The sequence below is a fragment of the Amphiura filiformis genome, chromosome 1, assembly GCF_039555335.1.
Source record: "Amphiura filiformis chromosome 1, Afil_fr2py, whole genome shotgun sequence".
Taxonomy (NCBI): domain Eukaryota; kingdom Metazoa; phylum Echinodermata; class Ophiuroidea; order Amphilepidida; family Amphiuridae; genus Amphiura; species Amphiura filiformis.
The window spans coordinates 47574456-47593460 of record NC_092628.1 but is presented as its reverse complement, the minus strand read 5'-3'; the positions used below and the strand labels follow the sequence as shown (position 1 = coordinate 47593460).

The following is a 19005-nucleotide window of genomic DNA, read 5'->3' as shown; positions in this document are numbered from 1 at the left end:
ATTCTGTTTGTGTCTTTTTATATAGGCAACATCCGAATGACACCACTCCATATCACTACTATGAGGAAAAGGACGGTAAGAAGGAATGCGAGTACTACCAACAGAGCGAAACCCATCTCACTTTCGGTCATCTCTTCATCACAGAGAAGGCGATCTTCGCTCGCTGGGCACGGCGCTACAACATCAAATTCCGGTACCCAGAATGGAACGCAACCACATACAACACTAACAGTTCAAACTCCTTGGACACGCCATTCTTGAAATTATACAAAGAAGCGCAGCATAACAAGACGTTACGAGACGGCACCAAGAAGGGCAGAGGTCCAGCCAAGCCGAAAGGACCTCCGTTAATCGGGCCGAAAACCAAAGAAGAGGCGGAGAAGGAGAAGTACCAGAAGTTCACGCATGCGGTTATGTTCATAGTGGCGATCTTCTTAAGTTTGGTTGTCTTCTTGCTACTCTTTTTACTGGCAAGTTTATTTGTTTTCTGTTTCTACTTGTGACCAAAATGTCTAACTGTCCCTAAATATGGCAATAGTCAAACATTATCTTTTACTGGTATTTGTGGGGGGAGGGAACCGTTGTTTTGCCTTGTCTGGCACCCGGCTAGGGTGAAGTATATATACCGGCTGTCCGTGTTTTGAATCTTATTTACTGAAAATATTTACACAGTCTCTACATCTCATGAAGGAGACTGAGTTAGGCATTTCTTAAGGTTGTATTAGGTGTGATTCTGGGTTCCATTGGGATATCACACGTTGCAGCCTCATAGGACACATCTCATCAACTCTCATATGCATTTAACATTCATACTTTGACCTTTTTCGTACAGGGTGTTCAAACTGACACTCCAAAACGTAAGGTCAAATTATGAGATGTAACCTGTGTATGTACGTTGTTGGACTTTGTCCTTAGAATTGAGGTTGTATCTGGGCAATTTTATTTCATGTGTGACAAGTTACAACGTAGACATACATGTCCTGCATAAATGCATTGAATCAATTCCATTCAGCGCGAAATGGGAGCAGGGTAGTTGTGTGTATTTGACAAGTTTAAGCGCTTCCGTTCTGATTCCCGACTTGCTTAATATTTTGAATAATAATAATAATAATAATAATAATAATAATAATAATAATAATAATAATAATAATAATAATAATAATAATAATAATAATAATAATAATAATAATAATAATAATAATAATAATAATAATAATAATAATAATAATAATAATAATAATAATAATAATAATAATAATAATAATAATAATAATAAAAAGATAAAACTATTGCCATGTTCAGGTAGTATTGTACAAAAAATAATCATTTTTTTTAATGAAAATATGTTGATTATGTTAATATTGTTTTTGGTATTATAAGGTTTATTATGAATATTGTTATATTGAAGTGTTCCCTACTTTATCCAAAACAGATTTTTAGTACTACTCTATGATCATAACAATATTATGCTTCTAGATTAATATGAGCATTATTTTTATACACTAAAGATGAAGAAAATATGAATTTTTGTAAAAATCATTTTGCTTGGGAGTGGGATAGGGCCGAGCGGTGAGAGTATTTGTGTATTTTGCGACTGCTCAAATTTGTGAATTCTAAGTTGTGACTGAGCACCTTGTTTGATGTGAATATCTGTGGGTTTTTTTGGGGGGGAGGGGCATTTGATGTTGATTATCAGTGAGCGTGGTGCTGTATGAATCGTGAAACAATGATTGGAAACTGAGAAACGATAAATTGTGGTAAACAGTACATAGCTTAGTTTATAAGTCAATGTAATCACATGAAATGTTAACTTAATACACAGCAGGATCCCTCTTCAGTCCAAAGTAGCCCATGGTGTACCTTTGGTGTACCATTCTTTAACTGTAGTGTAATATAATTTTAAAGGGTACTTATAGGTGACCTCATAGGTGTTCAGTAGCCAGATGGTAGAAAGGTACTACAATTACAGATGAAGATGACCGTGTAGTACCATGTTGGTGAATTTTAAGTACCATGTAATACTGACTTCAGCAACAGTACACTATAAGTAACTTGGATCACCAAGGGGTATGTTACCCTGTAAAGGAGGCAGCTGGTTGTGTAAACATGCAGTCCTGTGACTTCATCCTATGTTAATTATGATGTACAGTGTTGTTGCAAAGTAAAGTACTCACAATTATCTTACTTTAATAGTACTCCAATGAGGTGAGGTTACAACATCAAGTAGAGGGAGAGCAAATGTAACAAAATTCAGACCTTATTAACCCTATCAACAGTATATCAGAAACTTACTATAACAAAGTTGCCATCTTAAAACATCAGCAGTTTCTTCCAATATGTGTTTCCATTTAACCATCCGTTAGAAAATGTAGATTTGCTTCATCTGCTCAGCCCAGTGACGGGAGTGTTGTATTGAAACGTGCTTGATTGATTGATTCAATCGGCCAACCATGACCACTTTTTGCATCATCATTTACTAAAATATCCGCAGATATGCTCCCCCCAGTAATCCAATCGTCATTATCATTTTTGTTTTCTCTCTGTGTGTGTATTAATTTTACCCAGGCATTTTTACCTTGAAATAACACCCCGTCCAGCTTCATCAATTGAATGAATGAAAAAAGAAGGTGAATAGAAAGTATTGAGCATGAATGAAGTAGTTTTGAAGAACCTTTTAGATTGCTGTGATTATATACGGGTCCAATTTCACAAAGATAATCCATGTATCCAAAGTGCCCAGGCACACAGGCTATTCCATTTAAAATCCACACCACCCCTGTGAAGATTTTGGAAATATGTTCCACAGGGGGAGTATGAATTTCAATTGGAATTGGCATGTTAGGCAGCTCCATTTGATTTTCATACACCCTATTTGAAAGATTCAACCTGAATCAGAGGGAGGGCGAGTTTCAAATGGAGCTGCCTAATATGTTGATTCCATTTGAAGTTCATACTCCCCCTGTGGAACATATTTCCAAAATCTTCCGCAGGGGTAGTGTGGATTTTAAACGGAATAGCCCGATGGTGTGGTACTGTGTGGTGTATAATTTTGGGGATGTTGCAGACACTTTTAATTGGACGTGTTGCAAGTCTATTTTGAGGGGTTTATTTTAATTATTCATTATTTAGGTGGTTTTTATTCTTGGTGATGGAGAACAACGTATTGATGAGAGTAATTTGTCATTTTATACGTTTGGTCAACTCCAAGTTACATTAGTATTGGGAGGAAATGCATTGTGGGAAGTTTAAGGTAGATACGCCGGGTTGGATGTCTTTGTGTATTTTGGCTGCTGACTTTCCCAATTAACAAACAGCACCCTATATTTAGCCCACTGCTAACAATGAATGCGGAAAACCCACGGGGTACAATTGTGCCGACCTGCTTAGTTCTTTTTGTTCAAGCTTGATCTACTTGAAGCTTTTTATTTACTGATATTGTTTTCTGGGTTTTTGCTGCGTTGCACGTTATTACAGTTTACCAAAGCATCAAAGAAGTGAATGATTCAAGAGTAGAGGTACTTCAGGGTGGCACAATGTCTGTAATATAATTGAAGACCGAATTAAAAAGACTAGTTTGCGTCTGACGTCCTGTCAACCAGACCAAAAATGCAGTACTGCGCAGGTCAGCAACCAATCACACCACACCGTTGCCCTGACGTCAGACCCAAACTAGTCTTTTTAATTCGGTCTTCAATTATAACGCCCACTTGTTATTTTAATCATATTTATTGTTTTATTTTAGTTGTGTCGTCTGCTTAGATGTGTCGCTTAGATGCTTGTTATTATTCATAGCTTATTTATTGGTATTTTGGCTACATTCTTACATCTGGAAGAATTGCAAATCGTTTTTGGAGTACTTCAATTTCCGGATCCATTATGTGAGGGATGCACAGGTTTTAATATTATGACAAGAAATGGAACAAAATAATATATCTCCATGTATGTTATTTTCTTTTCTTGTAGTGTCTTTTTTTTTGCCTTCCCCTAAATGAAATTTTCTGTTGTGGATAAGTGGTTTGTTTACATCTTTCTTTCTTTCTTTCTTTCATGTGACTAATGTTCATATCCTTATCAATCAAGCACAGTTTAACGAGATTGGGTGTTGCAGGAACCATTGATGACGTTATAAGTTGGTGTTAATATTATCATCCCTCGGACAAAGTGTTTTATGTAGTCCCCCGCTTAAAATCTTTCTTTGAAAACTGATATTGTCAAATTTAATTAGTGCGGAGTCATAGCATACGGTCAAATCGCAAAATTGACTGATGATAGGGTCTCAAGTTGGAGGAGGGGGGGAAAGAACATGGGTGATTTGGTGAAGTAAACTTTAATCCTCAAGTGCAAAGCTCAGGTGATCAGAAGACCAAGACTTCCAATAAATTATTTTTCTTTTTGCAATGAGGTGTCAGATTTGATGAAATGAAGCACCACCCCTATTAAATGAGGTTGATGTATAACCAAATTGAGAAGATTGAGATGTTCCAGTTTTTCTTCATTCCATTTTCTTCATAATAGTTCTGTTCCGCCCCCATTGCTTTGGTTATCATATGGTGCGGTTGGGATGGAACATAACATGACAGGAAAATTGATACAGGTAGATATGATTTTGAGTGGTGGTGGATAGGTAAGGCCCGGCAAAAAACGAGATCTCGCTTTTCACGCTGTGATTCTCGCTATTAACCAATATCTCACTTTTTAAAAAAGTCTCCAAGCAGTGCACTTACTATAAAAATGTTGCTTTATGCCATAAAAGTTCGCCGAATTACATTAAAATGCAGTTCCAACTTCGCCAAAGTGCAGAATTCAACAGCATTGCAAGCACATGGTCGAGTGAAAAAGCCATGCATTACTCAATAAAAACTGACATTTCATTTCAAATGAGTTCAAGTTTAGGCCAAATATCATTATATTTATTGAATTACTGGACTATTTTGACTATAAAACATAATTCAAGGTCAACTTTTTGTCACTTTTTTCTTCGATACCGGCCGGCCGTCGGCAGGTTTATTTACAATAGAGGGCAGCAAATATGTGGATTTTGATTTTTGATTATTTTTTTTTTTTTTCGCATTTTCGGGCGCTTTTGAAAGCTTCTCGTGCCATTTTTCGGGGAAATCTCGCTTTTCTCGCTTTACAAAATTTTGGATCTTGTTTTTTACTTCAAAAAATTGTGTTTTTTGCCGGGGCCTATGGATAGGCCACGTTGAACGTCTGATCTCTGATGCACATTTCCAATTCTAATATCAGGATATAAAGCTTCAAGTGAGGATCCAATGCGGAACCCCTATATACTTGTAACCAAGAAGGAACTAATCGGACTCGCACAACCCTTGTTCCGACGAACACTGCACGAAACTGCACGATTTACAGCACTTTATACCTACTAACATTATCAGACAATTGCGATATTCATTTGCGTATATTTTTCCTAGGATGTGTGATTACAAGTTGACATCATTTCATGTCGGCAGATTGTTCACTCCCTAGAAAACAAGAAATTGACTATACAAATAAATGCTTAGAGCATGCACATATACAGGCCTAAAAACTATGGTAACAGCCTCATAACCAGGGTGGTGGTATTATATTCATTAATGTATCTCATCTCATTTGGTAGCAAGACATCTTTGGGTGATGCGTCACTGTGTAAACCCCTTAAATGATGCTTGCTAATTAAAGCTATCCTCTCTGGATTGTACCAGAAAAGCTTAAGGGCATACTTCACTAAATCACCCTAATAGATTGCTAATTCATTCCACATAATGTATCAACTTCATGGGTAGAACTGTAATGATGTTCATGTACATAGTACAAAAATACCCTTTCAAGTATGAAGGGTGTTTGTGGTATTCAGTAACAGGATTGACTAAAACGACTTATTTGTTTTTTCAAGAATTTTAAACGCTTTTTAATTGTTTCAAAATTTCCATTTCTATTTGTGTTTATGTTGTACTGGTGTCAAATAGGATTATTTTGACATGCCTAAATTGGCTGCGGTGGAATTGAGAGATATTTTATGTTATCACTAACGCTTGAATATTAGCAGTTTTGCTTTAATATGATTTTATTAAAGGTATAAAGTTGCTTCAAGATTGCTTTAGCTTGAATTCATTTGGCCCAAACGAGAGGTATCCGTCAATTGTTTACATGCATACCGTTATTATTGCATATTAACTAAAGCTGAATTAGACAGAGAATGACCAGTGTAAAGTTTAATCAACCAAAAGGGTTTCTCATTATGCTATATTGACAATGAACTGAGGCATCAAATGCATTTGTCATACACATATAAATGACCGTGTACTTACAATTCACTGCAAAGATTGATTTTTGGAAAAAAAAAAAAAAATATTGGAACATTGTTGAAACATCACTTGATGAGGGAAATAAGAAACAATTTATTTTGTGTAATGGGTTTTTTTCCTCGAAGTGTTCAATTATAATATTTTTTTTAAAATAAAATCTGATACTGGAACTAAAATTTGCAACTCACTTTGCTACGTTGCATCCGGAAACAATTATATAGTAATAAAAGATGAATTGAAATCATATTAATGTGATATTAACCATTTTATGTCTTTATTTTGAATTGCTTCAGGTATCTATTATGGTGATTTGAGTTTAACCTTTGACCTTAATGGTCATTGGTCATCATTCATCCATCCGATGATCACTCAGCAACATGGTTCATGCAGTCAGGCCCATGCATCTTCAGGCAGCAATTGTTCACTGTTCATGGCCACAAAGTTCAAAGTTCAGGCCCCTACGCTACTGCTACTTTCAACCAAGCCGGCGGCAACAACTCACCATCGCTGACCTCTGGCCTTTCGCCCCCTGACCTTCAACCTTTTTTGACACCATATCTTCAGTTTTTTACTACTCCTTTTCAAACTCAACCATCTCATTTCCATTCCACACTCTACAGTTTCTTCCTGTATATTTCCACTATCTGCATAAGTAGATATTTTTGCATGAATTTCATTTAATTTAAAAACATTCTTTACATGCTAACATATTTGGTGAAAAGTTCATAAAAGAATCTGAATTGATGAAATATTTTTGCAAAAGTAACTACTTGATAAATAAATAAAAGTAAATCTTAAATACTGTTAGTACCTTTTATCATGCTGTATATATATCTTTTTAAATTTCTAGAAGAAGTTGTAACAAAACTTTGCTTTGTTACTAGACTTCTGTCCTTATATATACCTTGATGTATAGTGTGTGTAGGATCAGCGTGGATTATTCCACCAGTGCAAAAAAGGATGATGAGTAATATGTGTATTTTTCTTGTAATAGTTAGCATGATTTGTGTGAATTGAAGCCATCCTTTTTTTTTCATGTTGTGAATGCCAGAAAGATGTATGTACATGTGTCGGAACTGTGTTATAAATGCTGTGATGCATGTTAAAATTAAATGTCTCAAGGATCAAATGTTAAAGTTCACTTCAAGATTCCTATTGCGGGTGCCTGCACAGGACCACCAGCAGTGGTTCTGCACTGGTACTACACAGTACCTTGTCGACGGTGTACCTGTGCCGGCGGCCTCTATAGGAATATGGTAGTGTAACCAATACAGCTTATGTCATTGTGTAAATATCGCCATGGGTCTTTAAGAGGAAGCCCCACCAGAGTAGTTCTTCTGGGGTGAACCAAACCTGCCTGGTTATCAAATTAATCAGTGACAATGTTATCTCTAAATTTGACATGTGCTAATTGATGCAATAACATAGCACCTGTCAAATTCATAGAAAACCTTGTCACTGATTAATTTGATAACCAGGCAGGTTTGGTTCACCCCAGAACTGCTCTGGCGGGACTTCCTCTTTAAGGCTCATGTAATGATTATGAGTGACAAGCTGTTCAGAAAAATGTGATCATAACAGGTGCTGTCAACAGCATTAGCATGTTTGTTCTTGAGAATATAAGGCAGTTTCTTACATCTGATACATAATCTTGTCTGCATTCACATACACATTGTAAGATTTATACCTGGCTGGTACAGTGTTACTAAGTCTAAACAGTTTGTGTGAGTTTAAATAACATGTGCAGTGTTTACAGAAACAACATTATATTTCTTTAATACTCTGGAATCGCACAACGTAAATGTAACAATGCTACAAAACCTCTGGAATTTTCTAACATTCCCAACATCTGTGTGTGTATGGTGGGTGTCTGGTGGTAACTAGTATCGAGAATGAAAATCAAGAGCGACAATATTCAAGGCCAAAATCGGCAGAGGAATTGTGTCTGAACATGTGAAAGTCCTTTTAAGTTAAAACCTCAAGTATACGACAAATCAAATTGGATAACTGTTCCTTTTTACTAATAAGAATATGTATGCAAAATCTTTGGAAACATACAAACATGCTTAGTAGCAGCGCTGGAGTTAGCCCGTGGTATTTTATTTTCAGAAATTGATTTATAATGCAAGTAAACGCTGCAGGTGCATCGTGTTTTTAATGGATAGCTATTGAAAAAAGCTGCTGTAGACATATCATTGACAGTCACAATAGTCGCTAGCTATCTGGCAAGGCCTCGATGCAGTCGAGGCGTAAAATCCGAAGTTAGAATGGAACACGCCCATGGCAAATTAAAGAAAGTACATACAATGGATAATGAAAATGAAATCCATAGGAACTGAGTACTGAGATAGACATGATACAGCTTTAAACTGTCAGATATCGCACATGTTAAGGAGAAATGAGAGAAACTTAAGCAGTCATGACTTTGGTGATCATTGATTTCTAGCTTTCTGCATAAATTTTTAAGAAAACTTCCGTATAATAAGAACTAAATCGTTTCACATTAAGATCAAGTGATTTTTTTTTTGTCTTGATGAAGTCATCAAGCAATGGAGGTGGAACATTGAATATCACACACTGCCAGTGAAGCGGCATTATTGTACGGGTTATTTTGAGACGGATCTTGTTGTTCCTTATTTCACTGCTGCGTTAATAATCAAAGCTATAAATGGAATTATTTCATTATCCGCACTTTCACCAGCACTGCACACTATTGTTCCCTCACACACAATACAATCTTTTGTGTGTTTCTGTAATTTCTTACAAAGCACTACTCACTATTTTTATGACAATGACAGCACTGCACTTCAGCCACGGTTTATAATCACTCCTCACCTTCAGACCAAAGTTTAGAAACACACACATACAAATGGACTTTGCAGCTGGGTATCAGAATATCCTCATCTTGATAAGCAAACAAATGTTGTGTATGTGTGTTCCTGAACTTTGGCTGTACAGTGAGATTATAATTGTATGTAGTTATAGATGTAGAATGTTTATTTTATTTTATTTTTTAAATTAATAGTAGTGAATGTTTTGTTTTTTGTAACACAAGTCGTAGTGAGTTGTTTTTTTGGTGTTTTGCCAAACGTAGAAAAATGTTCATGAATAGTTTTTTTTTTTTTTGCATCTTAGTAAATGTGCCAGAGGCATGAAAGAACTGGTAAACAGTATTTTGTATGCATTAATTCGCTGCTGTTTCAGCCTGTTAAACCTATTGAATTCAGTTGTATAAAGCATGATATGTCAGACTTCTGTTCGCCCTTTACTGATCCATTAAGTCAAGAACTGGAAGACAAATTGGCAAATGATCTTTTCAATGCATAAATTTTTTTATAAAAGTGGCATCAGTTTGAAGAAATTTTTGGCATGAATGTTAACCCTGGTGCAAAAGCAATTATCTTTAAATCCACCGACGACTGTGTACGCCTCCGATTACCAAGCATAAATGAGTTATTGAATTACTGTTATTTTGTTTTACATTTTATATTCACAATTCCAGTAAGGTGTTAAAAACCATGCATACATGTGTCATATATTTTGTTATTTTAAAAGAAAATTCAGTTTGATGGCATGATTAACAGATTTGAAAAACCAATGTGATTTTACTTGCAATGGGCATTCCAGTTGACATCCATACACCCCTTGTGGAAGACATGACCTTAATCTCCCATACAGGGGGTGTAGATTTCAAATGGAGTTGCCCATTCAGGTGACCCCATTTGACATTCACACTCCCTATGTGGAAGATTAAGGCCATGTCTTCCACAGGGGGTGTATGGATCTCAACTGCAAAAGCCCAATGTTATAATCTTCCATCTTGATTGGAATATTTCTTTAGAATGATCAACAGGATTCGTCCTTGATGTAGAGAAGGGTATGAATTGCTTGCTTGTGTATACTATCTGACAATTAGCTAAGAGATCCAAAGTATATACTGGACCAGAAAATGAAAGGTTTCCTGGAAGCAGTTGATCAGCAGACCGATATGTTGAGAAAAAAATGATTCTGATCATGATGGATTAGGTAACGCATACACTCATCAGTCTGGCATCATTTACAAGCAGTCTCTAGTGACTACTCGCCAGAGGGTGCCAGCCATCGTTCATTCAATTTTCCGTCTCATTTAGTGCGTGCATCCTGCTTAATATTATACTTATCGAGTAAAATCACTCCGGTTTTATCATTCCAGTAATATTCCGTTGAATCTGATCTTGTCAACAAACCCCGATGCAGTTGTTCCCCTACTAATAGTTTTGTTTTCTGAAAGCAATTTGATTACAAGTGCGAATGTACTCATTATGAAAACTCTCTTGTGTTGATCAAATACAATTACCGGCATTAGATGCACACTCGGATGATCACAATATCAAATTGATCGGTATGATTGAGTTTCTGTCCATGTGCGACGAATTTGCTGATGCAATTTTCCTGCGAGATGAATTTGATGCATAATAGTATTTTAAAGAAAAATAGGAGCTAATGTAAGTCCATGCATGTGGTGGTTCTTTATCGAAATGGAACTCCCAGATGAAATTGGGTGTTTACATCCAATTAACATGAATTTTCTGACTTTAATTTGGTATATAAAGAAATACATTTTTTTAAATTCCAAATATGCTGTTACTGGATCTAGTGGTTCTTGAATGAGCACCTATACGAAGAAAAATGTAAAAGAACAAAACATCGAAATAAATTGTGATGATAAATTGCATGTAGATATATATATATTTGCAAGCATCATAATCTGGTTAATTTTTGGTATTTTTTCTGTAAGAAAATGAGTCTAGTATGGTACATTGTTTCAGCCTAGATAACAAATCCCATTATAGAAAAGCAAGCAGTTGTGTTGTTTTTTTAACCAAATTTAAAAATATTTCATTAAAATTGGAAAGCAATACAGCTGAAAAATACGTAAATATCCAGCGCTTTATGTGCAGAACAAGAAGATTTCCTTTGATTGATTCAAGCTTCACCATGCATGTAATTTTAATGGGAAGAGCAAATTTAGCACATAAAATTATCAATATGGGGTTTATTTTTGGCTCTGCAGTGATTCCATCACAAGCACACAGACTGCACATCCATTTGTTTAAAGAGACGGGTGAAAGCATAAGAAAATTGATGGCTGTGGCGTTTCGGCGCTGTCTTGAGGTTTGAAGATAATAATATAGTGGATATGTAATTGAAAATGTCATTTGTAAAAGCGCACTTGTATTTGAACAGTGTAACTGCTACTTAAAGGGATGCGGGGATTCTCTGGCTTAAAAGTTTCTCAGAATTTTAAAATGTGTCTGCCATCAGACACTTTTGTCTGCATCCTGTATGCTGGAACAATATGTTATTTGAAAGAAACAAGATGTAGTGTTGAATGCTACATGTCTTGATAAGTGGGGCGTTAAGACACAGATGTGTGACTGTGGATTAATCAGCTCTCTCTCTATATATATACATATATATAGCCATACTTAAGAGGACATTATACGAGTCTCAGCTAGCATTGGGCTATTCTAAAGCCAAGAATTTTCTGCTTTACAAATGCTAAATTCCGCTTTTCTCCGCTTTGTAATTTTAGCACATTTCTGACATAATAACATTTCACAAGAATCTTGTGACGATCATTGCGATTTGCAAAGTTGGGATGGGTAATTGGGTATCATGGCTGCAATGGGGCGTTGTACGGTAAATCTATGACGGATTTTACTTTATTTTGATGAATTTTGAAGACCCATTTCATTTAGTATTTTATTTATTTCTTTTCAATTGTATTTTTTCCTTTTTCCAGGTCATTTTTGCTTATTTTTTATATTTTTTTCTCAGAAATGCGTTTTCCGCTTTATCTCCGATTTTCGCGGAATTTCCGCAACGCGGAAAATTCTTGGCTTTAGGCTATTCCATGCAAAATACACACTACCCCTGTGAAAGATAAAGGAAATATCTTCCACAGGAGGAGTATGAATTTCAGATGGAATGAGCACATTTGGGAGCTCCATTTGAATCACATACGCCCTCTGAGAAAGATTCAATCTGAATCTTCCACTGAGGGAGGGTGAGTTACAAATTGAGCTGCTAATGTGTTAATTCCATTTGAAATTCATACTCCCAGTGTGGAAGATATTTCCAAAATCTTCCACTGGGGAGTGTGTATTTTAAATGTCACCTCAAAGAGGGTGTTTGCCACTAAAGTTGGTTTGCCATTATTTTCTCCCCCATATATAATTATATTAACCAAACGTTGCAAAAATTTCGAATCCTATTATTTTCATCCTTTTTATTAGTTGCATTCAAAATACTGTGCTGTAATTGTTTTCCGATACTTTGATGACTTGGCCGTGCTTATTGCCAGCTTTCTATATCAAGTGGACGGGTGAAGGTTGTCTTAACTCAAGCAATATTTATTAAATAGACGGGTTCTCAAACACTAATCACATTAAAACCGTGGCTAAAAGTTACTATAAATAGGTATTCTAAAGGATCAAAAACAATTAATACTTGTGAGACTTAAAATCTTGTAATCGTAAAAAATCCTGATAGACTTTGGCATTAACTTCACTTAAGATCAAATTTCAAGAATTTACTCAACAAAACTGGCATATTTTATATAATATTTGTCTCTTAAAGGATTTGTCATACTTTGAACAAACAATATCAGTGAAATTATATTGAAATCAAGGTGTATTGTCGCTCTGATTCTAGTTGTGACAATATTTTTGACAAAAAGGGGTAATATCTTTCATCAAGAACCACTAGTCCTAAACTTAGCATTTTTCTAGAGAGATAAGCAATTAAACCTCATAGGTGCATATGAATAACATGTATAATTACTTAGCCACACTTGCCACCATGCAGAAAACAACATTATGCATATTCATATTAATCTGAACATTGTATATTCTATGTAGGAAAGTTGTGGTCATTGTGTGTGTAGTACATCATTGCATGAGCTGGAAATATTTTTGACACATTTAATTTTCGTGAACGTATTGCATGATTGTTTTTGCTTGTGTTTCCCCATGCATGTTTGCAAAAGCCTAGCACCATGTGAATGATCACATGACCGACATGTGATAAGATAATATGCCATTTTGCATCAAGATGCATGAAATCCGTATTTGTATGCATTTGAGGGAAAATGCAAATGGAAGGAAAAACTAAAACTAGTTTGGGTCGTTTCTTCCTCATATTTAGATCCAACCATTTTTAAGGATTATGGCACCAAGTTTACATGGTGCCAGGCTATCTATGGTATTTTGGTGTTTTTGCCTTCAAAGGATCCATTGGGTTGTTTTTCTGTACAACAAAGTTGTCAGTGACCTCATCGGTTGGTTACAGGACTGATATCTTTGTATCTGTAAGTCAAGAGTCTACTTAGAAACATTTAAACTCATAATGTACGATCTTTTAAAATGAGTTTGGTCAATATTTTTCAAACCTGATTTTTGGCATATTTGTAATGTTTACATATGTCCCAACTTACACCTAATTGGATTCGGACAAATTCATTTTGTTTCTAGGACAACATAGCAAGTTTGAATTAAAGTCATAATTATGACTTCTAAATCCCCCATAGAACACCACAGTTAAGCTGCTAAGATAGTTCATTTACCTCTTTAGTTTGGCTTAAAATGACCAGAAAACATTTTCCTGGCAGTTGTTACTAATAATATTTGGCAAAGAATAACTAAATTTAAATTTGACCAAAATGGTATATTGTTAAGGCTTAGCACAAATCACTTCATAGACACTTTCTGTACTGATGAGAATGAGGACATTGCCAATTTTGTTTTCCTTTCCTATATTCTATTGGTGACACAATCTGCTCCATGAAGGCCAAAGAAGGCATTTTTTTAAATTGAGTTACTATGATTATTACTTCATACAAACATTAGGCTATCATAAACTGAAAACACCAAAGGTCTAGCATACTTGGCACTGAAGTTTTGTGATATGTATTTGTTTTTAACTCCATATTTTTGCCTCTAATTTCAATTTCAAATTTGCCGCCTTTTTCCCCCATGGACTAGATCGTGTCACATTCATATTCCTCTATATGTACACTGCTAACACATTCATTAGTTTTTACCAACTGATGCTCATTTTCAAGCACTCCCTTCTTATAGTGACTTTACCCTTGGCGATTCGGTGACATCCGCACTAGTTTGAGTGAAGCTGTGCTAAATGAAATGTGCACTGACATCACCGACCTCCCAAGAGTAAAAATCTGTATATTTTTGTGTGAGTATGACAAAGACGTTGTGCATTGAAAATAATGAAAAGCTGCTGTCTGTAGAAATTCTGTGTACCAAACAGATTAAAGATAGGTAGGTAATAATGACACCTACTCTAAAATAATAATAACAATTACAAATGGCAGCTATTTTGTTTGAGGCAGCTATGTTTTGTTGCACTCACAACAATCTGTAATTTCATTTGTTCTTCGTTGTTGTTTCCCGTTTCTTTTCTCTCAAGAGCAGCATCTTCAACAATCCAAAATACGAAAGTAATTTAAATTAAACTACTTGTTTATTTTGCTTACCGGGAGCACTTTTGAGGAACGTCCTCGTCATCAGCTGATGTTGCTAGCTCTGATGTTTTCTTTCATTTTATTACCACTACAAATGAATTTGCAATTCTAATCCAAAATATGTTTATCAAAATTATCAAAAAAAGTATCAAGTATCAGCAAAAGACTAGCATTACCTTTGGGGAATAAAAAGATGAGTCAAACCAAACGAGCAATTGGGCTATTCTATTTGACTTCCTTTCACCCACTTTGGAAGACATCACCTTCATCTTACACACAGGGAGTGTGAATTTCAAATGGGGCTACCTGAATGGGTGACTCCATTTGATATTTATGCTCCCTGTGTGTGAGATTAAGGTCATGTCTTCCATGGGGTGTATGGATTTCAACTGGAATAGCCCATTGACAGATTTAATCTGTAAGGTAGCTAGACTTTTTTTGAAAGAAATTCAAGAGCCTGTTCAGTTCAAAAGATGCTCACATTGTGTTGAGCATGCTGCTCCCTTTCTATCACCTGTGCAACCCAAAAAGATGTGCATCATTACAAAAAAAAAGTGTTGCATTTAACATTAAATGGGCACTCATGCATGTTTATCATACTCTCATTCCTTAACACAGTCAAAACACCTGTTCCCGATTCCGCAACCAATTCACTATTTGAATGTGTTTTTCAACTCACAATGAGTCCCAACTCATGTAATGCATTCTGCACCATTCTGCATCCAATTATTTTGGTTTTCAGTGTTAGGCTGTTCAGTGAATCATATCAAAAACAATGTATATTGCCCACCTCTAACATGTCAACACGTATTACCTCAATGAACATGTTGTGGCATTTTTAATTCCTCTAGCATCATGCTCATGCAATGAGCATGCTGTCCCTATAATTGTATATTTTGATTGATGAAATTTGGACTACCACCACCAACACTACCTCAACCACAACCCTAACCACCCACCTACCCACCCACCCACAACCACAAGCATATATCCACAACCACCATCGTCATCAAGTCGCCTCCTGGAGTGCGTCGCTGCGGTAGGCAGGGTTTAACTGACTGTAGAACCTGTTGCTGTTGATCATGTCTATCTTGGGCCATAGAAGTCAAATCTTAACATTTCTGGTTAAAAGGGTACTTGTACTATTACACACACAATGCATGCTGGGTGATTTGAAGCATTTTGTGTCAGTTTCTTTGTTCAGTAAGTGAAATGAATAAAAAAGCATGTTGAATGACAAAGGAAGGTTTTTATAAATATATCTGTACCAGAAATGGGATGTAGTTCTTTTATGGCCGCACCATTTGCTATATACTGTAGATACCATGGGCTACATAATGCATTTAACAATATATCTATACATTTTTGCAGTGCCTACCTTAATAATGAAATATTAAATGACATGTATGTGATTAATAGCTTATATACACATGTAATTCGTAACCTAATTGCATTGATAAATAGTTCATCGGTGTGTGTAGGGCGTCTCATAATCATTGCAAATATAATGCAGTAATCGCATTTTGGAAATGTAATTGGACACAATTTGCTCTGCAAACCTATTACCCTAGAAGACTGTTATAAGCACTTGATATAAACGTGTATGATTTATACAAAAGCAGATGTATGCATGTTATTCCAGGTATCGGAGCGAGTAGCAAGTCCTAATGCTGCATAGGCAGTAACCATCTTGCTGGAGGTATAGAAGGCATCACTGCATATCATGCATACATTGTGCAGATGTAGATTAGTTGAGAGATTCTACATGTAACCATTTTCAGACACCCCTGCAAATACATCACCGACTGGGATAAATGTGTACACTTTGTCAGTTTCATGCTGATGGTTCATTCTTAACAAATGTTTTGAGCCGAAACGATTTCAGGGTCTTATAAACAACGGTATTCGTATGACAGTAAAAATCAATGTCTTCTCTTACAAGTGTGATTGTAATATGAAATGACCCGTCAACTTGAGCCTGAACAGTGTACAGATTATGTAAGTTTGTATTGTGACCTCTGGAAATGACAGTGTATTCAGTATGCCCCAACTTAAGAAACAAATGTTTAGAAATCAAATCCATCCTTGATGTTCCAACAAGATACTTAGTCCTGGAATAGAAACATTTTATAGGATTGTAGCTTCTTATATTGGAGAATATTTTATTAATAAATTGATGCTTCCTAATTACCTTTATGACTGTACTGAGTAAGCCTCTTATGCACAATTCTGTTGTTCTAGTGAACTTTTAAAAATTGTAAATTCACAAAGAGCATAAAAATGACTCCACTGGGGCTGTGAGGAGCTCCCAGAGAGAGGGCATTACTCTCTAGCAGAAATTGAATTCAGAAAGTTGAGACATGCTTTTACAAATTATGAGGTTATTATTATCGGTTGTAGTAGCAATTGAAGTGTTTATTTATTTATGTATATTGCGACGAAGCACAGCATATGGAGTGGTGTGATGGAGTCTTTAAATTGTGTCCCCAAGCTGCTCGGTACGATCGAATGCATATTAATATCAAATTTGAGAGTGGTGTATTCCATAAGCTATAAAAATACCATTGCCTATTTGCCGTGTCTGCAAGTCGTTTGAAAAGCAAGAAATCATTGCGTAAATATCGGATGTCAAAGAGAAAATTTGTTTATAATGCACAAAAGGGAGCTATTGTAAATACACTATGGTTATGATCGTTTTGAATATTGTTTGCCATAGGCTTGGCTAAACATCTTCATCTCATCGCCTGTTAGTTGACAGCACGTTATTATAGATCGTCATGTGAGCGCAAGAAAGTGGAATAGCTGCCTTTCGCTGTTTAAAATACACAGCACTATTAAGATGTCAACTCAGGAGGTAGTGGCACTTGAGATGCTCCCAGGACCAACTTTGATCATGTGACGAACAATCTCAAAGTCAATGCTGTAATGAGATAAACATTTTTGTTTAGTTTTTGGATACCTCTGCAAATGTAATTTTCAAATCTAAACACAAGGCAGCTTTTGCTCATATGATACACACGACGACTGATGCATTAATAAACACATCACATCAACTACAGACAAGCAAAGATGCATATAATTTTGTTTCAAGGAAAAAAGTTGTTTTTAAAAGCTTGATGGATATATATAGAAACACTTCAAGTTGTATTTTTGCTTACCAAACTAAATGACAGGATAGTAATATAAAATTGACAAGTCCAACCTATCAGATTTTATTTTTGAATATTCTGGCATGAGTAATTGATATTGGAAAGATGAAAACGCAGTAGAGGTGTAGACAATATTAGTGGCTTCTGCCAAAAGAAAAGATGTTTATTTTTAATAATATTTTGTTCAATTGTTTCAATTGCTCTGCAAAAATGAAAGAGCTTTTAGTGTACAGCTGTTTATTTATATTGCAGCAAAAATTGGAAGTGACACACACACACAAGATATGAGTGAAGAATGTTTTTGGTTTGAGTTTGATACCAAACATTCAAGAGAAAAATGTTATTTTTTTGTCAAAATATTACGAATGCATGATTGAAGGGCATTCAATGTTAATGTGACCCAAGTATAATCAGCTTATCATGTACCTCTCCTGTATGTATTGTGCGCTTCATGCATGCCATACACAAATGGTATGCGAGTCAATTCCATGTAAGGTCATAATTTCATCTTGGACATTGAACTGCTAGATAAAGCATTACACTATCAAGTTTGTGCAAACTTATTGTTCTGAAACTAAACACTGTCATTTCCAGAATGTCATGTATTCTATCTACTATGGAAGATCTATTGATGTACACATTGCTTAACCCCCTGAGCACTATCTGCCGATCTAACATTGTCTCAATTGGTCAATTACATGATATCTTCACTTTAATCACCAATTTGCAAATAATTCACCCCAATTTTGTTGTGTGGTGAAATTATTCTAACAATGTTGCTGATTGGTCCAATCGATAATGAAAACTTCTTTTTGGCCAATCGGCAGGTAGTTCTCTTGGGATTAACTCATCTTCAAGTTATCCATTAAGTATCTCCGCTGTATGCTTATAAGCTGTTGGGGTATTTATACAATGTATGCCATAACAGAGATGCACAATACTAACATTTACTATGCACCACACTTCTTTAAGCTTACCGATGTCCAAACCCATTGTAACTCTTAAAGGGGCATTGGGCTATTCAATT

The 19005-nt window shown here is 35.7% G+C and overlaps 1 protein-coding gene across 1 annotated transcript in view; it reads left to right on the top strand.

The window, feature by feature from the left end:
* Positions 1–1077, top strand: part of LOC140161207 (uncharacterized) — a 163751-nt gene extending 162674 nt beyond the window's left edge. Inside the window, 1 exon segment of the mRNA XM_072184662.1 lies at positions 26–1077. Coding sequence (XP_072040763.1) covers positions 26–503 — 478 coding nt within the window. The 3' untranslated portion in view covers positions 504–1077.
* Positions 1078–19005: the final 17928 nt, after the last annotated feature.